Source organism: Physcomitrium patens, chromosome 26, assembly GCF_059467195.1.
Source record: "Physcomitrium patens ecotype Gransden chromosome 26, ASM5946719v1, whole genome shotgun sequence".
NCBI lineage: Eukaryota > Viridiplantae > Streptophyta > Bryopsida > Funariales > Funariaceae > Physcomitrium > Physcomitrium patens.
In genome coordinates, this window is record NC_143435.1 from 5,146,891 (window position 1) to 5,173,713 (window position 26,823).

Here is a 26,823-nt window from a genome sequence, read left to right on the forward strand (position 1 = left end):
ATGTTCCTTCCCTATCAGAGATTTCTTTGGTATCACCAACAGCTGGTGCAGGGATTGCATCTTAGAAGATAGGATTTGGTGGTAAGCAGGGCATGTGAAAGCTCGAGTGGGCATCGGAAGGAGGATGGTCACAGATTACTCATGGCAGATCAAGCTCTTGGGGTTCTGGGCTTCCAACACAAACATCAGAATACAAGGTTCATGACGGTTGTGTATAAATGAGATTCACTGCAGTATATTTCCACGGTGAAACTGTTGAAACTGAGAACGCCATTGCTGTTGAAGTTTAAAGGAAGTTGCGAACCAACAAAATCTGTTGGTGTATTCGAACATGAAAACAAAAAAAATCAACAGACAAAAAAGGAAAATAGAAACGGTAACTCCCTCCATTGAGTCACGAGATCATAAAATTTTCGGCGAGGATGTGGCATTGATAACATGTGTTCACTGCAGAACTTCAGCAATAAAGGTTAATCTGGACTTTTAGCAAACAAATGGAGCTGTGCAACTTGCTGGAGACGTAGAAACTAACTGCACAGATGACTATAAACTCGTGGAGATGAGTGCCTTCATGGAGCAATTTTTTCAATGATAGATGTCAGTCCATATTTGCATAATCTCAGATCGAGATTGTGGGTGATCACGCCTCTTACGAAAAAATGTCGCCCAGTTCTGATTCAATGGATCTGAGGAGTGAAATAAGCAGAGATATTAAGTTCTTTGAAGCTGATTAAGTCCTCATAAGCCCAATTGAAATCATACTTTCTAGGAAGGGCTGCTAAGAGTTGGAACAAATGCAAACTATGCTTATTGATCGGTGCAGTTGGAATCCAATTCTTATTCCTCTTGGTTGATCAGCTTCGTGACCGCCGAAAAAAACAACGTGATTTCGGACATACAAATGAAACCCCAAAATCAGGCTCTAAAATCCGCTGTTCCAACTCCATGTGACAGGACTCATCCCGGAGGCCCTAAAAGTAACAGAGTCGGCAAACCATTCGGGGAAGATGATGAATTGATGGCCACATTGCAACAGGCTTCGAGCTCAACTTCCATGATGGAAGTGAGCAAATGGCACCTCATGGAGCAAACGTTATCTCTCGAGTCTCCACAGTTTCTGAGTTCAGAGGCTCTGGCGATATGTCGAAATTCACTAAGTACCCGGTATCATGTTAGTTCCCACTCCGGTGCATCCGTCTGAAGGGTTCGACTCACTAAGCTTCATCGTTCCCATCTAAACCCTAAACCCTAAACCTTGATGAAAGGGTTATCATGTGATAGTGCTAAAGTTTTGAGTACAATAATGTATTTCCTCAGGTATCCTCAAATTCTGTTTTCTTTTTTCACATTGCCAGATTGGATAAATAGTCTATTGCGCAACAACCATTTCCGCAAGCAAAGTGGGATGGTACGAAGGAATAGACCATGAGCTCAGAGAATATTACAACAGGAAACGAAGGAAATTCTCAGTGGCAGCTGTTGCATAATACTTCGGTTACAATTATTCGCTGATATACTTCCGCTATATTCTAGCTACCCAATTGAAAGGTTTTTGATTTCGGGACTTTGATTGCGACAATCACGCTAATCGATTTCAATCTGCAAAAGCCTCTGTTGAAACCTGCGAACATGTTAGAATGTTAACTTTGTTATGAGCCACCGCCAAGCCTACCTGCTCCGCCTTCAAGCGTAGAGTTTCATGGCTAGTTATGACCAGTGATCAATCACGCGGGCGTTCTGTTTGAGGAAAAGCGCTAGAAAGATGTCGCAACCAAGCTCTGTTTGGCAAATTGGCACAATGGGTAGAAATCTGCCAATCCGGAATTCACGTCCATGTGGAGCATCCAAGAGTTCACGTCGTTTCCATCAGGCGCTGCTTTACTCTCAATTCCATCTTAGGTCACCGATGCCACCAGCCCGTATACGCAGCAACCCATTCTCGCCGCAGCGTTAAGAAAACATGACAAGCACAAAGCACGAGTTGGGGCTTCATTTTTCCTGCGAAGCGGATCCCACGCATGCGAGAAACTCCTGCAGGTCGGCAATCAGTCGATCTAGCCGAGCTGAATGAGCTCGGTTTCTCTTGTTGCTTCGATTGGGCCCAGTTCGACAACGTTGCTCTCTCACGAGCTGGTGCCCTCTGCAATTCCAGCGACGATTCTTCGGCTTCAACGTACTAAATCCTTCAAAAAGACGAGGTCAACGTCGGGGAGCTGCGGAAGAAGTGGATGCACGTCTGGTCGTGTTGAGTCGCTTCGCGAGCGTCAGTGCCGCTGATGGGACGCTGTGACGCGCGGTCGCGGCGACGTTTGCGGCCGGTAAGTAAACGACTCCCAGTACTTGAATCCGCCATCAGCAGATAACAATGTGGGTTGTAATAACCAAAAGCAAGGGTACAAGATTTAGGGTTTGCAGGTTTATTGGTTGAACTGAATTTTAAATGGAACCCATATTTGAGATTCACAACTATTGGCTGGCTTTTATAACTTGTTCCTGTTCCTGTTCATACTTTTACTTTAAAGGTTGTAAAATATTGGGTCAAAACTGTAGGGGGGAAGTATTTAGGACCATTTGTTGTTGTTGTTGTTGTTGTTGTTATTGTTGTAGTATATTCCATGCATCAACTCATCCTTTTTTCCTTTTTCTTTTCTTTTGTTGCATTCTAGAAGTAGTAATGTTTAAATACATAATGAAGTATGTATTGTTTTGTGTGCGTGGTTGCACAAAATCAACAGTAATGTCTAATCTTAGAATTCGAGGATCTTGTATAAATATGGTTTATGGTAAAATAGAAATTTGGATGCATGAGCGAGGAATTGCAGGATTATTAGTTAATTAATCATGCAGAATGTAAGCAAAGGCTTAATAAAATACCAGAAAAGTTATCTTAATTGTCCACATTTAGACTATTTACACATGTGCACACACATATATACATGTATGTAGTACAATAAAATCCTAGTTGCTATATTTAAATGGAAAAATACTCTGATAATAATAAATAAGTATGCAAAAAAAAAAAAAATGTAATTGAAGCAAAAAAAAAATTCAACTCCCTCTCTCACTCTCTCTCCTTGGAGATAGATGTATATATATATATATATATATATGTGTGTGTGTGTGTGTGTATATGTGTGTGTATGTATGTATATTCATATGTACATATATGTATATGTGTATGTATGTGTGTGTATGTATGTATATTCATATGTACATATATGTATATGTGTATGTATGTGTGTGTATATATATCTATATATATAATCTAAACATATCATTATTGGTTCATTTACCAATAAATTTTTTATCCAAAGAGTTGTTTTTTGTGAGAAAAATAATCATTAAATATCCATGCACAGGATCAAATAAAACTTTTGTTTAATTTTCATGTTATTTGAAGCATTTGTGTTGAAGTCATTTTATAGACATGTCAACTATTTTACACGTGTTGATTTGTGATGAAGTATACATAGTTCCCAAATATTAGTATACATAAGTTTCAAAAATGAAATAAGAATTTCTTCTCTTTTTTTAATAGAAAAATAACAGTACAACTCATTTTAAGTTCTTTGAATTATCTGCAATGTAGAGCTCATAAGTCTAAAGTCACATGTCATTGAAAAAACACAATTGCAAAGTTGCATACATATTTTTAAGATTGTGTACATGTTTTGTTTATTTTTTTTTTTACTTTTTAATTTTCATGATTCAATACATAATAATTATGATGACATTGATAACAATATATTAATTCATATCATTTGGATAAAAGTGCACATGTTGAATTCTTTTATCAGCCTGTGCCCACCATTGATTAGAAACCTATTGATTAGAAACATTCATCTATCAAACTTTTTATTTGATTTTATTTTATTTTTAATACCAAAAAAGAAATAGTAAACACAATTAAACCATCCTCGTTCTCAACAAAATCCATGCCTCCCTTTAACACACTCCTTCAATTAAAAACATAAATACCAACAACCACAAAAAAAAGGAATGGCTTAGATGGCATTCTATTATGGGTAAGATGACAATATTCTTTGTCTCCACATTATTCATGAAGATGGGTTGTTTGGATTTGGGGCCAAAGCCCAAGAGACACCCATTTGTAATATATGAAAGAATTGGACTTTCTATAGTAGCTTCTAGAAGGATTTAATGAATTTAAATGCCAAAATCCATTTGGAGCATAAGGCATGAATGTCAATGGTGTCAGATTTTGTGAGGAGGGGGTGTTTTGGGACATTCACCTTCTCCAAATAGATTTCTATAAGTTAAGAAATTTATTTTTTAATTGTGAATGAGATATTATTATTATTATTTATTAAAATGCAAAAGGAATACACTATTGTAGGCTATCCACCAAATGCACGTACTTGAATGAATTTCAACATGGTAGTTTTTCTTTTAAATGCTTTGTCATGTGTAGTCAATTGACAACTAATAGTTAATTATTTTATTTCAGAAAACAAATAATAAAAAAATATAGATAAAGAAATACATGTATTTATGTGCGTATTAAAAAGACAAGGTTGCAAGTTCAGGAGGTTGAAGTAGATACTAATTTTTCATTATGAAGTTTTGGAATTTTGCATAATTCAAGATTTTTTTTGTAGGATTTGTTTTTTTAATTTTTTTTTTCTCTAAAAAAAATTCCTACTGTATAAATATTTATATGATGTAAGTATATACACAATTTTCAATGAATTGTTTGGTAATCAATACAAAACTCTACCATTATTTCAAGTCAACAACCGATCCATTGTTTACTGACACAAATGCCACAAGCAAGATATATATATATATATATATATATAATATATATACATATATATTTTGAATTGGTCAAGTGCTTTCTTCAAGAAATTTTTCAAAATCCAAAATCGTAATCAAATGATCTCTTGTACTTAATTGTTGATGACATATTTTATTTAAATAAAACATTTAGCATTAAAACTTGTACAATTGTCTCTTCCAGTAGTTTTCACCTCTATTACAACTTTTGTTTTGGCAGTGGTAAAAACACACTTATAAAGATATGGATACATATATTGAAATTACAATGTATTGCCTAGTTGTAAAGTTACAAATATACTCATGCAAAAGTTTTTTTTTATGTATAACATGTTTTTAGCACCATATAGTTTATTATTGTGATGCACACTTAATAACATTACTAATATTAATAATAAATTCATACCATTAAAGAAAACTCCAAACTGTAGGATTTCTCACGTACCCTATTTAAAGACGTTAAACACTGGATTTACTTGTTTCATTTTTTTTATTATTATTTTTTATTATCTTGCATGTGGTTCATTGGAAACATGCCCAGGAAGAACATATTCGAAATGCACAAATGTGCATTCAAATAATAATATTCTATTTAATAAAATGCCTCTAATTATCCTCTGTTCTAACAATATGTTGTAAATCTGGCTGTTTTGACTCTTAGGAGTATGAAAAATCATTGATTTAAAGTTATTTTTTACATCTTCTGTTGAAAGTCTTTGTTCAAACCATCAATCCTGTCAATATCATGTACTTACAAACTTGATTTGCTTATATATAAATATATATATATATTTATTAAACTTGCCCAAAAGTAAGTGTGAAATTATATTTATGTTTGGAGAATCAAAGTTACAATACCTTACTATGTGACATAACTACATTAAATAGTATCATGCTAAATATAAGATACTTTCATATGAGTACAAGTGCTCCATTAGAACCTAACCATGTGCAAATTCTATCTTAACATTGTCTTCACCATTATGAGACTTCTATTTGATCCATTGCAAGGCTTAAAGAAATGGTTAAATTAATAACATTAAACGTTTTTATTTTATAATGTCTTATTTCATTGCTGGTACTTCAGACAAATGCATCATAACATACTTTTCATGTATGTATCATGATTCCCAATAATAATTACCCTCTTTGAATACTTTTAATTAAAGCTTCATTTTGTAAATTTAGAATTACTGATTTTTTGAAGGCATGAACTTGTTTCTAAATTATATATATATAATTTTATTGTTACTGTTTTATTCTTTGATGTGGGTCATGTGAAATGCATTCTAATGTATTCCAACCCAAAATGTGAATGTACAACAGCAATGGCTATATCTACTGCTTCAAAACTGAACACTTGTAGAAACACATCTGAAATTCGACAAAAAAAAGACAAAAGAAATAAAGAAATTAAATAAAAAATAAAAACCATATGATACACATCTTCGAAAGATTAGAAACTCACGAAGAGAATGATGAAGCATCTACCTTAGAGTTAGATTCAAGCGTATACCATACGTATGGATTTGTATATATGTATATATACTACATACGAAGCGTAACTCATTTTGGCTGGATTTCCTTCATACGACTCTCGTCCAGCGGTACCGTCTTTTTTACGTCCAACCCGTAGGATCTCGTGCTCCCACGACGAATCATGGACGATCGAGCACCTCAGTTCACTTTTCGTTGGAAGTGGGGGTCGTATTTAGGGTAGGGCTAGAAGACAAGCCAGTTTGGCACACACGGTCATGTATTGCCACGGTGGACCCATTAACTTTGATGTGGAAAAGTAAAGTATACAAATGCATTTTGGGTATGAATTAATTTCTACGACTCATGTTTAGGATATGAAAGGGAAGATTGGAGATATTAAACAACGGCCACGTTTCAATATAGTAATATTAATAACAATATTTCAATCACTAGTGAGTGCAATGATAGAGCTTCTTTTCTATTCTTTTTTCTGACGTAAGATTATAATTGACTTTATGTTTAATATAGTGACTGCCACAAAGCCGTTGTTCTTAAAACAAGACATTTTAATTAATATTGTCAGATGATGAAATCAGTATCTTCGACGTGTAATCAAACTGCTCACTGTGATTTGTTGAATAACATTGTAATGTCTCTTGCCCGCTTTTCTCATTGACTGTTAAATACTTTTAACTTCTCTTTCAGGGAGTGTTGGAAAATACATCTTTATCAGCTCATGGTAGTGTTTTTATTTATTATTATTTACAATAGTGATAGTTTTTACTTGATGTGGATTGTTAAATTGAATTTAAGTCAATTATGTTCTTCTTAAACTGTATTAATTTTATTTTGGTGTGAATCATTTTTGCAATAGGTTTGGTGAATTGCATTTGCTAATGTGGCACAATTCTATACTGAAAGTAGGAGTAATTATTTGATAACCAAGCACTTTTATGAACTGATGTCTCTTTTTGATACACAAATCATGAACACAACTACCAAACTTTAAGCAAGTCCATTGTTTGTAAATGTTAAACAACCTTTTTTCATTGAATCATTTATTCCTTTTATTCTTGAAGATTCTTAGAAGTGGTGATTATAGTGTGACAAGCTTTTGTGAGCCTATATTTTCCTAAATGAATACTAAAAGATTTGAAATCTATTTCTTAGAACTTGCATTCAAAATCAAATGTGTGTGTACGTGCGATTGATATCCAATTAATGAGATTGTATTTTTATTTTAGTTAATTGATTATTTTGGTCTTCCTTGGTTTTTGGGTTTTGTAAGATAAAAACACTCTCATGTCAGCTCATATCCTGTGTTCAAAAAACTGTACTTAAGTGGCTACTGGTGAATTTTACATCAGTTAGTCTACACTGATATATTTATTTGTATTGCAAAATGAAAACAACTGAATAATATTGAGAATGTTGTATATATATATATATATTTATATATTTATGATGTTTCAACGTCTTGATTTTATAGATTCATTGAATTCAACATTTCTTAAACCATGTTTTGGCTTTTAATTGAATGAAATTTAATTCATTTGAATGTTTTTAGCTTTTTTTCCCCCTTTCTCTTGTTCTTTCTTCATACTTTTTAGCCACAACAGTTCCAGCATTCCTCCACAATTGTTTGATGAAAAGTTAAACCAATCTAGCTTCTATGTGGAGAACTTTCAAGCATGTTGGTTTTCCTACACACATTTTACTCTCCATTGAAACCCCCAAAGGTGCAATCTTTTTGTGTTTAACAACTCAAACAGCTATTTGTATTATTTTCAAGTTATGCAAATAAATAAAATGTATGATACTTGTTATTAGGAGAGTGAAATGTGAGGGAGGTGGATGTACAAACTTTTACATTGCAAGCCATGTTTCATTTCTCAATGAAGAAGTCCACCATGTGTGCACATAATAAAAAAATGTACACCTATCAATTAAGAAATAAGTATTGTAAGGGTGTGGGTTCCATTGTGGGTCCCAAGGTATTTACTAAACAATCCCATGGTTTCATGTTTCTCAAATACACCCACCTCCATTGCTAGAACCAAACAACATTATGGTGTTGTTCTACATAATTCACAATAATACCCATTAAGGCTAAACTTAGGGTTAGTTGGCCTTGGGATATAGCAAACAAGCAACAATGCAAACTAGTGAGCAAGCAAAGAATGTGAGATTGTTCATTGAAGTTGGATGAAGTAAAATTTGATCGAACACTCTAACCCTAATGGGATGATTTTCAACCATGGCCCTTGCCACTTCAAAAGCTCACAATATCAGATGGACAAGATGAGGTCACTGCACACGTGGAATGCCACGTGGAAAACTAACCCACCCATGGGTTAGTCCAGCTATAGGACCCTTCCAGGCCAAGAAAACGAATTTATGAGAGAGCTTCGGATGAATAGCTCAACTTACATCCCACCAACCCACATTCATCCACGAGGAGGCCTTACTTGGTTGGATGAACGCAGCCGCGCTTCCCGCAACAGTTTGAGGGATGAGGACGAATTTAGCCCGAAACGAAATCGTATTCGGTGTTTCACTTTGACGCACTCCGCCTCGATCGTGCGGTGTCTCGGTGTCAAATGCCTCGTTTCGGGAGTCGGAGAAATCTTAATTTACCGCAGTTGGTGGTGGGCGGATGACAAACATTGTCACTGTTGCGATGAAAGCAATGGTGAGGGTGGTGGTAGTGTGGAGCGCGTCGAAGCTGGTGGGTTCGTCACCGAGAGATTCTCGTCACGGGCAGCCATTGTTGTTGATCGGTCCTTGGCGCGTGGTTTTCGATCGATCAGAGATTTGCGAGTCTTGGTGGAAGTGAATCCAATGAGGCGGAATTTTCGTAAAAAAAAAGTTTGCAGCCAACGCGAGAGCAGTCAGTGTCGGGACCTAGCAGGCGGCAGGTGCATGGTTGCGACGGTGTATCGGCAGTACTCGTGCATTGGATTCCCAGAAAAAGGATGCGAGTCAGTCGCGGCGACGTGACTCGGCGGGGTCATCGCCCTCCTTAGTGTTTTACCGTAGACCTGTGTTGGGAGGTGAGGTCAGGTTGGGGCTGTGAGCTACTCTCGTGGATTTGTGAGTGTGAGCGTCTGGTTGTTAGCGCGGTTGTGGTGGATGAGAGCAGTGGCGTCTCCGACTATGGTGGATGGCACGTGGCTGGGGAACGAAGGTCGAAAGAAGTTGACGTGAGCTCGAAGGTAGTTTGCAATGTCGAGTTCGGTGCATGACTGGTGCTTGAGCAGTCCATGTCAATCGTGGTTGTCTTTCTCTAAACGTAGGTCGAGGCGTTGTGCGTGTTCTTGGTCGCCAACGTAACATAGTTCTCTTGAATGGTGTTCATGTCATGTTTCGACATCCTCCTCCTCTCGCGCTCAGGCAGGTTTATCTGATCGTCGTGTACTCTTCTTGGATAGCCAATTTGAATCTGGCCAGAGTTAGATTCAATCTGGCAGGTTTAGAACCTTTCGCGCAAGTCTACCGCGCGCGCAATCCTCTCTCGGCGTAAGAATAGCAGCTGCCGCTTGACAAGGGATTTGGGTAGTTCTGCGTGCTTGATCACGTCGTTTCATCTCTCTAGGTCGCACTCCGTGTTCGAAGCTTTTTCTATCTTCGACAATCTTCGGTAGTGGTGAACAGATTTATACCTACTCTTTACAACGACGAACCCTTGGACTGTGCAAGGCTCGTTGGGAAACGTCTTTTTGCTTCATGAAATCCCACCGAATTCTTAGAGGCTCCTCTCGCATACATTTTTGTCATCCTTCAGTTTTAGACGACCTAGGTTCCCTTCGATGAGAGACTACGGTGACACATGAACACGGGAGAGAGTTGAATATTGTGTCTTCGTGCTGTAGCGGAGGGCCCATCTTCAGTGCCGCTTGTTCGGTCGATGTCGGATCTTTGGGACGAATTTGACCGTTTTGGATTGCCCCGCAAGTTCAGCTGATCGATTGGCGCTGTCTGTGTTCGAACAATCTGTTTTAGTTCTTTCTAACCAACAAGCGAAAGAGGTGCACAATGAAGGTGATGATTTGGCATTGAACCTGACATTCACGCCAGTTTGGCAAGACTTCAGTTTCAGGGCATTGTTCCCCATTGTGCATGTGACGCATGTGCTTCCCGTAGATTGCACGGTGCAGGTCAAGCTGGCTTCAGGCTTCTGCTCGAGTTCAATGTCATTTGAACGTGGCGTGCATACCTCATCTTCGGAACCATAGAGTTTGACGCCTAGTTTAGAACGTTTTGATGACCACCGCTACCATTGTTACCTACGTCTGTGAACAACTTTGTCAAGCCTTGCTATCGTTATCTGTAGCGCAATTTGGGATTGATATTCGTATTTGGGCTCAAGCTATAGCCGCAGACTTGGCGAATACCGCCCTCAAGTACGACCTGGATTCGATTTTTATACTCTGCGAATGGGGAGCCGCAGTGTCCTTTGTTTAGGCTCGGATTTGATTCACACCATTCCCAGTCAACAATGCTGGTCCCCCGGAATTAAGACAACCACGGGCACACACAGCAGTGACTCCTTCAAGGAGCATCCCTGCAGTCTTCGGAATTAGCTAGTGTACGTGCCCAGTAGTGTGTCTCCCTGCTCGGTGTCAAAATATGACAAAACATCGAATCTATTTAGAAACAATTCTCGTGCTGATTTGTGGCTGAGCTTCCAGGTTCGCTTCCGTTAGTCTATCTGGTCGTGAGGGTTTTGCAACTGGCGAGGTACCCATGAAGAATTATGGCGCGATGAGCTTGTGCGTTTGACTTGTTGCAGAGCTACAGGGTTCTGATGTTGGATATCCGGCAGTCGCAGTCACAGCTCCCTCTACTGAGGGAGGTCTCTGCCTTGCAGAAGATTCGCACTTTGCAAGACCCTGGGACGAGCTCTTCCATTTCCGCCGGGAGCTCAGCTGGTGGCAGGAAAAAGGCGAAAACGAGAACTTTCATCGGCGATCCTCATGAAGATGCTCAAGCACTGGCCATGGAGCTTTCTGGAAAACTTGTGAAGACTGCGAAATTTCCCATTCGGAGCCATGGCGGGATCAGCCGAGCTCCGAAAGCATCACAAAGACGAGCAGAGTCCAAAAATGTTACAGTAGATAAGTTACAAAAGTCCAGAGGGTTGAAGAAGATGGCATCCGAGAAGGACGATGGCGAAGGTGGGGGTAGTAAGTTTATAGATCCTACAGCGCAGCCCATGAAGATGGACGTCAGGGAAAGGATTAAAAGATTAGAGTCAGCTTTAGGCGAATCCATCTCTACCGTCTCCGGGGAACTGCGGAAAGAAGGTTTGATCAAGGAGTTGAAGAAGGAGGAGTTGCCAGATGATGATCCGGAATCCAATGAGGTTTTCAAGTCGAACGACAGATGGGAAGGGGAGTCTGCCCGGCGAGAAGAGTTCACACGGAAGGTCAATTCTCTCTCGCAGCTTCTGGGAAATCATCAGCAGGAAAGTAGTCGGAGCCAACGCAATTTGCTGGCCATGGCAGACGATGAAGACCGTCCAAATAATTTCGAGGGTGAGAGTTTGTTCGAGAGTGACGAAGAGGAGCTTAGCCCTATGGAGATGGAAATGTCCCGAGCTCACGAAGCATCTCCTCTGCACAGGGCTGGGTTGTCTCGCACCAAAGAGCAGCTGAGTAGCACTCACCATGACCGGAAGAAACTTGCGTTTGCACGCCCAAGGGAGAGGAGTGACAGCATTGGCCGCCCCCAAGGCGGAAAATCATCTGCTCGATTCAGAAAGCCGCCTGCATCAATTATCCTTGACGACGACCTGGCTTTCGCCGAGCTACTTGCACAAAGGGGATCTGGAATCCCCTGGGATTGGTCCCGGAGTCAAGAGTATGGTGGCAAAGACTTCTTCGGCATGACAGAATTGGCAGGTGCGGTTTCGGAGTCGAAACCCCCGCGTAGCGTCGACGTGAACGTCCCAACAGCTGAGCACCACTTCCCGTCGCAGTCGATCTCATCTCTGGACTCAGATGCCAATGCGTTACCACTTTTAATCGGCGAGGACGCACGCTACAGTGACCTGGGTGGATACTACATCGAAACGAGGTCTCAGGTGGTGCCGCAGAACCTCAAGGGCAGCGGTAAACGCAAGGCGTCGCTTCAACATGCCGTCAAGGACGTCCCCATTTTGCAGACAGCCTCTACCAGTCATTCTGAGGGGCCTCGGACGCTCAATCAGAAGTACAGGCCGAAAAATTTCAACGAGATTGTAGGTCAGAACGTGGCGGTAAAATCTTTGTCGACCGCAATTGTGAAAGGGAAAGTGGCGCCGGTGTATTTGTTCATGGGCCCCCGAGGTACTGGGAAGACGTCGGCTGCGAGGGTTTTCGCAGCGGGACTGAACTGCTTGTCGCCTGATCGTGCGAGACGACCATGTGGGATATGCCGAGAGTGTGGGACAATGAAACTCAACCGGAGCGCCGATGTACGACAGATCGACGCTGCCTCGAATATCGACGCGGCGAGCATGCGCGCTATGATGGGGAGCTTCACGCCGCATGCGCAGTATAAGGTGTTCATTGTGGAAGGGTGTGATTTGCTGAGCTCTGACATTTGGAATGCATTCCTAAAAGTGTTGGAAGAGCCGCCCCGTAATGTGGTCTTCATTCTTATTACCACCGATGCGGAGCGTATCCCCTCGACTGCTTTCTCCCGGTGCCAGAAATTTCATTTTTCCAAATTGAAGGATGCTGACATTGTAAGTCGACTGGAGTTGTTGGCGACCAAAGAGGATTTGCACGTCGAGGTAGGGGCATTGGATCTCATTGCGGCGAGATCGGATGGGTCACTTCGCGACGCTGAGATCTTTCTTGACCAGCTCTGTCTCTTGGACAGGAATGTCTCAATTTCGTCTGTTCATGAGCTTGTAAGCCCCCTCCTACAACATTCATTTCTAGTGGGTGCGAGACTTTATGGTGGGTGTTCATCATTGTTCCTGCTGCAAAATTAAGTGCCAAGTGCGGTTGGATTCTGCTAATTTTTACTTGTATTTTCTATTTCATTCTTTATTATCAGGTGGGCTTGCTTCCGAATAATAAGACTCTGGAACTGCTAGACTATGCTCTGTCAGCCGATGCTGTGCATACTGTTCGGACGATGCGTGAGGTTCTCATCTCTGGCGTGGAGCCTTTGTCGTTGGTGTCGCAACTAGGTGCTCTAATTACGGATATTCTCGCTGGTAGTTTCGATTTGCATCAGGAAGCGCGGAAGGAGGGGTTCTTCAATCGAAATCTCTGTGAGTGTCCCTCCGTAAGCTCTGCCATCTGTATTTTATCCCATGTCCTACATTTGATGAATTTTAGTGATGAGAGTTCTGGCTGCATCCTAGTTCTTATAAATTCGGAGGTTTCTCCATGCAGCTGTCAAGCAGGAACATCTCCGGCTCCGAGAAGCGCTGAAAATTCTTTCGGAAGCAGAGAAGCAGCTGCGCGTGTCGACGGATCAGGCAACATGGCTGACAGCTGCGCTTCTACAGTTCGCTCCAGATCGGTCGTTTCTTCCTTCCGAAATTAACACAAGTGCAGCGTCAAGTCCTGTTTCAACGGCACCAGCTGTTGATTACTCTGTGTCAAAAGCATCACATCCATCACTCGACGAACCAGACCAGACCCAAGCTCCAGAGATTACTGCACAGTCTCAAGCGCTTCAAATGCAAGTAGAAAACAGGAAGGTTCGTAGTGCTGAAGCGAAGATTGCGACGTCGTCCGAGAAGAACTCGGAGGAAGCTTGGACTAGGGAGCAGCGTGTTTCCACTGACGGTGTTGCAGAGAGTGCTGAGATCAGACGTCCGTCTGAGGTCTCTATGGAGTATCAGGTGTTTGGAAACGAAGCCTTGGCTGAGCTTTGGAAGCGTGTCATCCAGCAGCCAATGAACAGGAATTTGAAACATCTTCTGCAGACCCAAGGGCGGCTTGTCGCAGCTGCCGTATTTGTAGGTAAGCATACGTTCGTTCTATGTCCCTGTGTATCTCATGATTGTATTTTCTGTGATTAGTTGTATCTAGGGTTAAGCTAGCAAAACTTGCCCCGCGGGAATGGTGTCTGTATTTGACCCACACGTGTTGTAATGGTTTTAGATGGCACGCGTTCTGTGGTGGAATTGGAATTCGATCATGCTCGTGACAAGCACAAAGCCGAGCGGTCATGGCGAAGCATTTGCATTGCATTACAGGCAGTGCTCAGCACAGCCGTGGAGCTCAGAATTGCCTTGAGCGCGGTCGTGCCTGAAGATCCCAATCACGCCCCCACCGGCGAGACGATCGATGACATGCAGCCTGGTCCATCAACTGAACCCAAGAACAAGGGGATTGTTGACGAAGGTGCCAATGCTGACGTCCAAATGGCAGTTCCGCCACGGAGTCGTCGAAGACGAGGTGCCAAAACTCGAAGGCGCCATCACGCCATCGAGATCCAGGAGACGGAGGTCGGGGCTACCCAAGAGAGTTCGGAAATCAGTGGTATCAATCTTCGCCGACTACCACCGAGACGGAGACGCAAGGCGAAGCGGTCCGGCGGTGTCAAACTCACTAAGCAAGTCAGTCTGGACATAGGTCTGGATTATCGTCAAGGCTCCAGCAGTTTCGGTGGTGAGGTTTGGGATTCTGGGGTAGGTTCAATGGAAATGAAATCGTGCGAAAAGAAACCGTTGAGTACCATGATGGAGGAACCCCAGAGTGAGATTGAGGACCTCCAATCAGCAAAACAAAAAATTCTGAAGCAGCGAGCGATGCAGTATCGTAACAACCCTGCCTTGATGGCAACAATCGAACAACGGAATAGCCTGTAAGGACTCGGATTCTTACTCACTCTTGCTTTCATAGAGTCCCGGTTAGGGGAGATTGAATCAGAAATGATGAGTATTTGTGGAAGTTTTTTTGCCCATCTCATACAATTTATGGCTGGAACCAGGTTTGCAGATCTTCAACGTGGGCTTCCGATTGAAGGTTCCTTTTGTTGGAAAAGGGAGACGCCTAAGTCTGAATTCTTAATGGTATGTCTCTAGTCTCTGACGATTTTAGGAAATCTGAAGATACTCGGATGATTTTGTGAATTTCAGACACATTTCTAGACGAGTTAAGATCGTAACCTGTACAACTTCTTGTCTGTCTGCACGTTGCGATTCGCGAGACAATTCTAACAAGTCCTTTGTTGCGCTTGACCAGCGAAAGATGACGGTGAAGAGCGTGCGGAAGGCTTCAGGCTCGGCACTCCTCCTCAAATGGGTTCCTTGCAGGACTACCAGAATCGGTAGGGATGCCGCACCACCTCTAGCGGCGCCTATTTCTGCTGCTTAACTTGCTTCTGCTGCACACCCGTAAGTTGAACTTCTGGAAGTCGACAACTTATCGATCTGTAGCACCGATGGAGTTCCTGCACTATCTTCTGGGGGAACCAGTCTCGAAGTGCCGGAGCCTCAACTTCGGACCTCACATTCCGGCTCTGATGAATGCAACTAGGACATCATGCTTTACTTCCGAGTATGTTCAGTTCTGGGCATGCGTGATGACGAGTTTGTCCACATCTTGACTCCGGAGAAGAGTCCAACTGGGCGTCGTGGAGCTAATCGGAAAAACTGTATTGGATGGAGTTGTTGATCGGAGAGGAAGAGTAAGTCGATCCCTGGCTAACTCCCTTACATTCACATCATTCAACTTCCACGTCCGAATTCCTGAGAGAAGTCGCATGTATAATAGCAAAGCTGCCCAGTGTATATCATTATTCTGAACCGATGGAATAAGAGCTTCAATAACAACACTGGAGCTCAGACTCATCGAATGGTGCGATAAGTGTAGTGCAGCGTGTTGGGTGATGCGTTGCATAGTGGACCGCATGGTAGGGGTTGATAGGCATTCTTTTGGAAAAAAGGTCTCCGTCAGGTAAAAAACTTCAGTTCTAGTGCCAGCTATTTAGTCTCATTAATGGCAGTGAAAAGTTTTCAGTTTTGAGCCTACATCCATCAGTAATTTGATCAAAATATGAATTTTTTATTAATACAACAACGTCAATACTGTTAGTGATATCGGATTGCTGCCCATTTCGAAGAATATTTCCGTCAGTCTACCACACTTTGGGCTTAATCAGCTCTTGTATGTTTCAGCAGAGTGTACATATTAATTCTCACTTGGTTCTCATTGTTCTCCCAACAATAGTGTTCAACATCAACAATATTTCGTAACATTTGGACAGATAAGAGAATTTTTGCATTTAAATGGAACCAGTGGCTCATCTTTCTTGCAAAAATTCCTCAACATCTACAATCCTAAGAGTTCTTCCCCAGACCTACGCATACCGATTTGTGTACTCGGCAAGATAGCAGCAGTAAACATTCAGCAAATACTTTGTAGACCAGCACCGTGATTTTAGCACGTTGAGCATCTAGTGTTCCCATGTTTACTTGATAACAGAAATACTTCATAAGATGGCTTTCTACGTGACCTGCAACCCTCACCTGTATACTAACAAATACAATTTCATTCAGCGTATGTTGGATCACACTCCTAATACTCCTTCCAAGAAAAAGGAATCACAAACCTGCCACCACAAAAGCCAAATTTCCACGTCGCCCTTACGCTAGTTGGTTTCTACATATACACAAACTCGTTTCTCCTAAACTCTGTCAACTGTCTCTGTCGACGAGTTCTAGTATTGCTATATGGGCTGGTGTACTGACTAGGGCTTGAACTTCGATGTTTTCTAATGGGCTTCTTGCTTCCATGGACGTTCGTACTTCCAAGGACGGAAGAGAACACCAGAAGAAACGCTACAACAGGAAGGGCCAGCAATGCAGAACTAAGATACCAGATTAGCTCTTTGGTGGCCCAGAGAGACAGCATTTCGTGCTTGCTCATGGTTTCCTTGACTGAATCTTGAAGCTGCTCGTGGAGAGTTGAAGACTGCGTTACCACAAACTGGTAGTGATCATTCACTCGCTTTACATAGGGTCCAGCAATGACATTGGCTTTATCAAAATGGGGGCTCAAGAAACTGGCTGCCCTCTCCACATAGGGTTGGCCCTTCTTCCCCACTGTCTGCATATATGGCTCTAATGTCTCCTGCATCTGAGTCCCACGAGATTGTTAAAACTTGTCACTCACTAGATGGCATCACTCCTCGCACAGCTGTTGAACGCAATCGATTTTCCTTTCATAAGGAACTGCTGTTTTTTTTACTTTTAATTTTAATTCCATAGATTTAACAAACCATGCCATGTACAGAATCGTCCAAAACTGGTGATTGAAGGGTACAAAATAAGTCTGGGGCACCGTGTAATGAAATCCCAGACTGGCTGGACCAGAGCTTCATAAGGCTTTGAAACGGACACCAAAACAAAGGGAGAAACGGGACTAAATCATCCAGTAAACTAAGAATGCAAACTATCTGTTGTGCTTCGTTGCAATTCGTAAACATTACAAAGTCATGCTATTAACTGCGAAATGTGACTGCAGTCAAGATAAAGTTTGTGATAGATGATACATGCAATTCATTCTAATTTTACAATATAGTTCTCAATAGGGTGGAATGTGAGAATAACCTCAAATTTCGTCGGCGAGAACCATACCTTGGATAGATAGGGTGACAAATACTTCTTGCAAGATGTAACATGCTGTGAAGTAAGCTTCTTGACTTCATGATATTGAGGAAGAACTGTTGATTTGACCTTCTTCCATTGAGAACACACCACAGGCCGCACATTCCTGCTAAAGTTCAGCATGTGTTTCTGCATGTAGAGTTTCGAGAATTTATGAGTTTGTGCAGCTTTGACAGTTTCCAGGCGCTGGACACGTTCCACAAGCGGCGCGCCGTGAGATGCCCACCTCGAGGTCGCGAGCGAGTGCAACATAGCAGCTTCGGTTGCTAACCAAGGATGTAACCAAGAACCAGCACTCTGGAAAGTATTCTTCAACTTAATTTTGATTTGATTGACATTCTCCAAGATTTTCTGTTTCTCGATGTCAATAAGTTTGCGAGTTTTTTCATCACGTTCAGCGCGCTTCCAGTATGCAAAGTTCTCTGCCTTAATGCTCTCAAGTTCATCCTTTAATTGTGATACTTGAAGGTTAAGGTCGGTATTCTCTTTCGTCGCCGCCACGAGCTTCGCGGCCAAGTCGGCATTGGCAGTATTCTTTGCATTCTGATAACTTTGGAGCTCCTCCTCCAGGGTTTTTATTTTCCTATCTTTTCTCTTCAGGATGTTTACATGGGTCTCTAAAATCGTTGTCAAATTGTCTACTTTCGCTGTAAGGTCTACAATTTGATTCGTCAACAGGTACTTCGAGTCGAGCTCTTCTCGATTCGGCAAACCACCTTTACGTGCCTTTGCCAAGGCCAGATCTAGACAACTGAGCAGCACAGCCAGTATCAGCACCCAGTTTCGCGAAGCCATCGTGGAAACCACGAAAATTAAATAGACCTAGAAAAGTGTGGGATTTCTTCTCAAATATAAACTCTTGTAACAGCAACACCTGGAACCTTGCGCCTTAACACTGTTCTTCACTCTGCCAGAATCAACGATCGCTTCTCATGAATTCAACGCACAAGCGCACAACCAACTCACCCTTCCATTGTGGAAAATTCAAATCCCTCGCTAAAATCCAAACAATGGGAGGCAATCAAAACAAGGTTGTCACAATGTACCGAGATGGTTACCCTTCAAAGAGTATCCTGCAACAGACCTAGGATGCAACAATTCCAGGTTTCAAAAGCACGATCTCTTTCCACTACCCAACAAGGCCGAAAGAACATAAACTACGGAGCCACATAAACGTAATTAAAAACACACCAGACGCAGAACCAACAAGACAAGCTCCAAAGCACAACTTAACCATCAAATTCCACCACGTCATGTCTTCTTTGCATGCGCACAATTCAATGCCACGAAAACTGATCTTCTCAATGCGCCAGCTCGTTTATTTCCTCCTGAAACCTTTCCATAAACCAGGCTCAGCGCGTCGGCAACATCAACATTACCGCCCCCAAACCCCACAAACGACTCAACTCCATTACGACCAACGCGGCAGCGACAGTTTTGTTCTCCGAAGGCGACCGATTCGAGAAATCCAGGTTGTGGGCTTCACTTTCTATCGCAGCAGAGGGGGAAATTCGCGCGTCCGATTGTGGGTTTGCCAAGATTTTGGCAGCGAAGTCGACAATCACGAGCTATAAGTTACCGACGTGATCGTCGTCGCAGCGTCGGCGAAGGGGGGCACACTCTCCTTGACAACGTCGCTCATCCAATTTAGCGATGGATGAGAACTCACATATGCACCGCATTCACCCATGTAAATGCATCCATTTGAAAGATGTGCGTCTTATTTTATAAATTTGTAGTCATTGTTGCTCTTGCTCATGCGACCATTTCATTTATATTATAATATGTTTTATAATTTAAATATTGCTTAGAATGCATTTTTTTCATATAAATAAAATCTTGAATGGCTGAGGAGAAAAAAAAAAAAAAAATGTTTAGTATGTATACACACATATCTAAATATATTGTTTAGTGTAGATATGTGTGTGATTATATATATATATATATATATACATAGACAATGAAAGAAAAATGAAAAGAGAAGCTACTTGATAGATTTTTTTCACTTGAAGCAAGTTTATATGAAGTATCTTCACTTGTCAAGAGATTAATAAATTTTATCCACCTTTTGGATGTCAGAGCATTATTCAAAGAACAAATTTTCATAGAAAAACATAAATTTGGTGGTATCGCCTTTTAATTAAAAATCATTTATTATCCATCGAATTCATATATTACTCAAAAAGGAAAAACCATTATTCATGTTGTATATCTAAAATAAAATATATAATAAGCCATTTTTCTCCTACAAACAAAATATATCCTAAATTGAAATCAAAAGAAATATAAATACAAAATCATTAAGAAAATTAACACAATGTATACTGAAAACAACTTTGGAGTGTAGTTTAGTATTAGTTACTATTATTAGTTATTCCTCTATGTAAAACTTGGTGAGAAACTCCAACTCAAGAATTAAAATGCAAGAAACATATGTTAGGGCAAAATAATAAGATTGTAAGCTTGAGTTGGGGCCTCAACCCATCAATGGAAGAAACAAACAAATAAACAAACACACACACGGATAACATCTGAGGAGGGGGGAACGGGTATCAAATCGAAGGGCGGGTATCAACGACGGAGGAGTCGCCGTTCTAGTTGTGGGAAGGGATAGTGAGAGTGGAGATGGAGTCGGGGTATTGTTTTTTTTTGTTTTTTTTTTTCTGTTTTGTTGGTGCTGTTGTGCTGCTGCTTTACATGGGGGACTGTGGAAGAATGATATCATTGATTTTTCTTAGGGTTTCAACTTCGGAGGTCTCGGTGCCTTCGCGTTGTTTGCTAGATTTGGCTTGAGGTAGAGTTCGCGGGGGGGTTCTGTTTTCGTTCCACAGTTTTTTCCCTCCTCTGCTGACTCGAGTTTTGCAATGCCTTGTCTTCTTGGCCAAGTCGTTTTCGGGTGATTTGCATTGGACCTCTCAGCCATGTCACGTGTTTGCGTCGGGAACTGAGCCCCTTCGGGCTGTCGAGAGAGGGGACAGGGAGCTGGAAGAACGACAGAAGAGTGGTGGTGAGCAGGTTTGTTTCTGCGTCTCGTGCCACAGACAGGGGGTATATTTCCCATTTTTTGTTCGTTTATTCCGACTGGGGTTTGTTTGCTCGGACTGGATTCTAAATCCGACACGGATGAGTGAAATTAAGGGGAGATTTTTCTAGATCAGGTTTGTGGACGCCTTGTGAAGTGAAAGGCATTACGGGGAACACGTAATTTTTTTGAACTACATGCCGTACTTTTGTTCATTTAAGTGGATTTTGCGTTTCTTCTAAAAGGGAGGGAGTTTCGCTGATACCATTCGGTTTTGTTCCTTCCCCTGCCCCTCGTAGTTTTCGCTGTTAGAAGGAAGTTTTGAAGTATGCGGACACCTAATGAGCAATATAGCTCGGTGGGAGGTTGTGGCTGCAGGTCTTACGAGGTCGGTGAAGTGTAGTTTCGTTGGTTTGAGGCAAGGGACGTATTATTCAAGGATGGCGGAATCCCAGTCCTCTCTTACGACTGCTTCGGGCTCAGTTTGGACGCGGGAACAAGATAAAGAGTTTGAGAATGCATTAAACAACTTTGATGAAGATACTCCGAATCGATGGGAACAGATTGCGGCAGTGGTGACTGGGAAGGACGCAGCTGAAGTTAAGAGGCACTATGAAATATTGCAAGAGGATGTTAATTTGATAGACTCAGGACGAGTTGCACTTCCTAATTACAGTTTGTCGTCCCTCTCGTTATCTGAGGAGGGAGCAGCATCTGACAGTCCAGGTGTGAAAAAAGGGACCTCGTTCTCTGGGCAAGTATCAGGACCTAGCGCGAATGCTAATGGCAATGGAAATGCTGCGTTGGGTGGGAAGGGCATGTCATCAAAATCCGCAGATCAAGAGCGGAGGAAGGGTATTCCTTGGTCAGAAGAGGAACACAGGTGGGATTTGCACAATACTCCATTAAATATTTTTTTCATGAACATGGTACATTTAAAAAGTACATTTTTTGTCCTACTTTTCATACGTTCACAATCAGTGAAGAGTCAAACAGCAGTTAGCTTCGGGGTCGCATGTTTCATAGAAATGGTGTCGGAAGGGGCTTTTACGTTTAGGATGAAGTACAGGTTTTCGACATGACTTGAAAACTGCTCTGAGATTTGTCGAAACCATGCTTCAGTAACTTGTTCTTTGCTCTACATGAAAGGGATATAGAAGGGATGAAATAGAGTAGTTTATGAATATTAATAGTCGTAAATCACAAGTGTCTCCTCACAAAGTAGTTGGAGCAATTCATGTAATGAATTGATCGAAGGAATTATACAATTTGAATGCTATTTCTATTCTTGAATTGATTTCTCCCGGCGACTTCTTTTCTCTTAGCATCCTCTAAAAGTCCGTTTTGATTTGTTGACCACAATTTTAAAGTGTGAACCGATGGGCGTAATTTCAAAAGATATTGTCTTTGCAGGCTATTTTTGTTAGGATTGGCCAAATTTGGAAAGGGTGACTGGCGGAGTATATCTCGGAATTTTGTTATTTCAAGAACTCCTACACAGGTTGCAAGTCACGCTCAGAAGTACTTCATAAGATTGAATTCCATCAACAAAGATAAGCGAAGATCCAGTATTCATGATATCACAAGTGTGAATAATGGAGATGCTGCTCAACAAGGGCAAGGCCCTATTACTGGTCAGCCCGGACCCGGCTCTGCTACGGGGCAACCAATTCCAGGGGGGATGCAACCAGGAATGTATCCTGGTCAGCAAATGATTGGCCAACCACCGGCTGTTGGTGCTCCCGTTATGTTGCCACCTCCAGGGCACGTCTCGTATGGACCCAGGGGACATCTTCCAAGGCCTGTGATGCCTGGTCAGCAGATGGGAATGGCACCCCATATGTCGTATCCAATGTCACAGCCAGGTATGCATCATTGATAAGGCCTTGGTTAAGTGTTTCTAAAATCTGTTAGTGGAGCCCTTGTTATGAATTGGGATTAAAACACATTGTGTGCCCACGTTTGTATTTGTACATCAGTTTGTGGCCCATGAAACAGAGCAACGAAAGTTGCTGGTTGGTTTGTTATAGGTAGGCAAGAAAGGCTGCCTTGTAATATAGTTTCTTCACGTGCAATAAAATCTAGCCAACAGTGCTTACAATCAAGTTTTCGTTTCTTTTGAGACATTTGTCTTGGAGATCGGATACACGGCTTCGCAGCACTTCTGAGGTCTAGTATTTATGCTTGTAAACACTTGTAGAATATATTATGTAACATAGCGTTCATCTTTAGATCCTTATTGCACATCCAGCTTTAGTTCATGAAGCTGCATTCATTCTCTACTGTGTTGCTTGAAAACTTGTACTACTGTTTGGAGACACTATCCTCCTTTCTCCGCCAGCTTCGTTCGTATGACTGGAACTTGAGGTGCACATTTAGAGGGTAAGCAGTGAACACGATTTTATGTTTCCCCCTGGCATTCTTTCCGTTGACATCCACTCACATCCACATTGTTTACACCCCAGCAGTGTATTGCACTTTCCAGTATTGTCTACTTCCACATGCCCAACTACTTTTTCTGAAGCTTGGAATTGGAATGGCTGCACACAACCTGGCTAGTGTCCCCTACATCAATAGCCTTGTAGTTTTTAATAGAGCAGGAACAGGTGTAGAACCGTCGCAGCATATTCATTTGCATAAATGGTCGTAACACAATTTAAGAAAGATAGGATCTGTCAGTGCAAGTTGACATGGGTTTCCACTGACTGCAGCATGGATAGTTTTTACAAGTTTCTGAACGTAGATTTGAAGAGAAATTCATCTAACCATTAAAATTCACACATCCAACGCCGGGTGTAATTCAATGTTTTTGGGCATATTGAAAGGACCAAGTGGGCATTGTTTTCTCCGCCCAATTTCGCATATTATATGGTGCGAGTGCTTAATTAGAAAATTTTGTATTACAGGATTGGAATGTGTGTCAATGTAGATGACAACTTTGAAGGTTACGAATTTGCATGAAAGTTGCCGGTTTGAAAGAAAGTAGTTTTATAATGTTTGGCAGGTTAACAAAGGGTAGGAAACGTATTTTGAGATTATGTGTACAGAATACATTGTATTGTATGATATAATGAAGGGATTTAACGGGAAAATTATTTCAATTCAGTGTCTGTGGGCTTAAGAGTTACGTTGAAATTTGTTTTTACATGTCAACTTCTTGCTAACGGGGAATATGTTTCTTGCTCTGAGTTGATGCTGAGGGATAGAAAGTAATACAAGTAGATGGGTTACTGATAACTTGGTTTAAGTTCTCGACAAATAACGACTCGAAAGAGATGTGGGGGTTGAAAGCCTTAAATGATAACTCATAACCATTCGAGGGAATTTTTACTCTCTGGCAACACGCTGCGAATTCCGAGTCATGGGTCAAACATCCGGGGTTGCACATTCATTCCATCCAAGAAGGAGGCTATGGAAGAGAAATCAGATTTGATTTTCGGCTAGATAAAATAAAATCACATTTACAAACCACGTTCGCTTGAACGTCGCACCGCTACAACCAATATCATTTCGACAAATTCGTAATCTAATTGCCGGGGGTGAAGTTGGTGGCGTAAGCCCAGGCGTTGTTGGCGACGGGGTCAGCCAGGTGGTCGTTCAGGTTCTCCAAGGGTCCCTTTCCGGTGACGATAGCCTGGACAAAGAATCCGAACATCGAGAACATGGCCAGACGACCGTTCTTGATTTCCTTGACCTTTAACTCCGCAAAGGTGTCGGGGTCATCGGCCAAGCCCAAGGGGTCGAATGAGCCACCAGGGTAGATGGGGTCAGTCACCTCACCCAAAGGCCCACCGGCAACACGGTAGCCCTCGACGGCTCCCATCAAGATAACTTGACAAGCCCAGATGGCCAAAATGCTCTGTGCGTGCACAAGGCTGGGGTTACCTAGGTAGTCCAGACCTCCCTCGCTGAAGATCTGAGCTCCGGCCTTGAACCACACAGCCTCTCCGAACTTCACACCGTTCTTGGCCAAAAGCTCAGGGGTCACACACCCCAAAGCTCCAAGCATAGCCCATCGGGCGTGGATGACCTCAAGCTCCCTGTTGCGAGCGAAAGTCTCAGGGTCAGACGAGAGTCCAGCAGTGTCCCACCCATAGTCACCAGCGAACTCACCGTTCAAGTACGAGGGGGTCTCGCCAGAGAAGGGGCCCAGAAACTTGGGTCGGTCGGCACCATACCTACGATACACACACAACAGCACCATGTAAGCATCGTCCGCAACACAACGCTACGCTGCGCACATTGTATCACAACTATTCGCAGGGACTGCAGCGAAATGTGGGCAATGCAATCAAGGTCGAATTCCGAGGGGGTAGAGGGCGTCTAGAACACACCAGATGCTGTCGCTGCCAGAGGACTTGCGCATAGACACACGGGCTTCGCTCGTGCCAACCTTGCGGGAGAGCTCATTGACGGGTTTCAGCAGGGACTGTCCTGCAAGGGTGGTGGAGTGCATGGCGGTCGCGGCGGCCATCGCGAAGACTGGGTGCAGACGGGGAAGGACTTCTTCACAGATGTGGAGGAATGAGTGAGTGATTGCTGCTACAGAGGGACACGAGGGGGAAGTATAAGAATTGGAGGAGGAGGAGGCAGATGGCGCAGCCGCATAATCGCAGCCGAGGCAGCGATTGGATGGCCATGGCTCCAGTTGGATATCGCACACGCGCTGGATGGTGCTCCAAATCTCATGTTGCTCGCGACCACTGGCATCATCGCTCGCCGCGACCGAACGCGGCCGACGCGGCTCGTCGTCCGAGTGGCTACGAAAATCTGAAGACCCCTTCCGACCAATTGTGATCTCAAGTTCTTAATTAAATTAAATTAATAATATATATTTATATATATCTTTGTTGCTGTTGTATATGCTTAAGGAATTGTTAAATTGACCCAGACATTTACTAAGTCAACCCAGGTGTCATGATCACCATCAAAAAGTTTTCCATTGCTAGATTTGTATTGGTCAAAAATCAATGAAAAGATGGTTGGATATGCGATCAATGATGATAGGTGGGTTTATTTAGTAAATGCTTGGGTCTATTTAGCAATTCCCTTTGTTCGACATAGAATAGGGTATGCCCAATGGTTTAGATTAGTCTTCCAAACTTACAAGGAGTCTAAAACTCTTAGAAAAATATAGATCATGGAGTTGTTTAAACAATACTCATTATATTATTGTTTAGGATTCTTTCAGATTTTTATTCTTGGTTTTATCTTAACAATATTCTTTGCAATCTACAAATTGTTGCATTTCTTGATGAATAAAAATTTGTGATTTGGATGTTTTTAATTTTATTTTACTGTAAGTCTCTTTTTTATTGAATTTTGTTATAATCTTTCAAAGTAGTCGACATTAATTAACACCATTGTAAATCTTTTGCACATGTTGCTTAAAAAAATAAATATTTAGTTGTATCCGAATTTTCTATATGCAAATTATTCTTAGAAGGGTTATTGTATTGAAGTAGTTAATACGTCATGGGATTTTATGAACAAAGATATCTTGTTTCTAAAAATATGGAAATGGTCTCAAAGCCCTCAACCTACCTAGACTTGAAGCTAATTATTATCTTGACAACAAGACCATTCTATATAAGAAAAATATTTTATTTTCTTCTATTACTTTTTGTTTTTTAAATTTCTTTTCATAATTATAATAGAAAATTTATACAAATTGATATATATATATATATATATATATATATATATATATATATATATACACATTATTAGAGTTAAGATTTTGCAACTAAAAATTAAATTATCAACCTTAAAAAGTTATGTAATTGGTTATTTATTAGGATAGTTTAAAGTTATCTTAGATTTATTTGTTTTGTTTTAAACTTTATTTTGATTTTGATTTTGATTTTTTGATTTTCTTAATTTTATAGTTGCAAACCAATTCAGA

At 41.6% G+C, this 26,823-nt stretch overlaps 4 protein-coding genes across 6 annotated transcripts; 2 read left to right on the forward strand and 2 right to left on the reverse strand.

Annotated features, from left to right (window-relative positions):
* The first annotated feature begins 9,220 nt into the window (after positions 1 to 9,220).
* Positions 9,221 to 16,327, forward strand: LOC112277872 (protein STICHEL-like 1). Its single transcript, XM_024510668.3, has 7 exons — positions 9,221 to 9,491; positions 11,069 to 13,174; positions 13,324 to 13,543; positions 13,668 to 14,243; positions 14,385 to 15,090; positions 15,217 to 15,298; positions 15,471 to 16,327. The coding sequence occupies exons 2-7, from the start codon at positions 11,084 to 11,086 to the stop codon at positions 15,600 to 15,602; spliced, it is 3,807 nt and encodes a 1,268-aa protein (XP_024366436.1). The 5' UTR covers positions 9,221 to 9,491; positions 11,069 to 11,083; the 3' UTR covers positions 15,603 to 16,327.
* Positions 16,328 to 16,665: 338 nt separating this feature from the next.
* On the reverse strand, positions 16,666 to 19,476 carry LOC112277873 (uncharacterized). Of its 2 annotated transcripts, XM_024510669.3 has the most exons (3): positions 19,131 to 19,476; positions 17,867 to 18,803; positions 16,666 to 17,366 (listed from the first exon to the last, which is right to left on the reverse strand). In XM_024510669.3, the coding sequence occupies exons 2-3, from the start codon at positions 18,689 to 18,691 to the stop codon at positions 16,890 to 16,892; spliced, it is 1,302 nt and encodes a 433-aa protein (XP_024366437.1). In that variant the 5' UTR covers positions 18,692 to 18,803; positions 19,131 to 19,476; the 3' UTR covers positions 16,666 to 16,889. The 2 variants fall into 2 exon arrangements, with proteins under 2 accessions (XP_024366437.1, XP_073387874.1); XM_073531773.2 differs by having other exon boundaries at positions 17,867 to 19,431.
* Positions 19,477 to 20,533: 1,057 nt separating this feature from the next.
* Positions 20,534 to 23,023, forward strand: LOC112277878 (transcription factor SRM1). Of its 2 annotated transcripts, none has more exons than XM_024510674.3 (3): positions 20,534 to 20,911; positions 21,273 to 21,801; positions 22,332 to 23,023. In XM_024510674.3, the coding sequence occupies exons 2-3, from the start codon at positions 21,359 to 21,361 to the stop codon at positions 22,795 to 22,797; spliced, it is 909 nt and encodes a 302-aa protein (XP_024366442.1). In that variant the 5' UTR covers positions 20,534 to 20,911; positions 21,273 to 21,358; the 3' UTR covers positions 22,798 to 23,023. The 2 variants fall into 2 exon arrangements, with proteins under 2 accessions (XP_024366442.1, XP_024366443.1); XM_024510675.3 differs by having other exon boundaries at positions 20,547 to 20,911; positions 21,297 to 21,801.
* A 1,309-nt stretch (positions 23,024 to 24,332) lies between these two features.
* Positions 24,333 to 25,450, reverse strand: LOC112277879 (chlorophyll a-b binding protein, chloroplastic). The gene is made up of 2 exons (XM_024510676.3): positions 25,253 to 25,450; positions 24,333 to 25,096 (listed from the first exon to the last, which is right to left on the reverse strand). The coding sequence occupies exons 1-2, from the start codon at positions 25,390 to 25,392 to the stop codon at positions 24,445 to 24,447; spliced, it is 792 nt and encodes a 263-aa protein (XP_024366444.1). The 5' UTR covers positions 25,393 to 25,450; the 3' UTR covers positions 24,333 to 24,444.
* Positions 25,451 to 26,823: the final 1,373 nt, after the last annotated feature.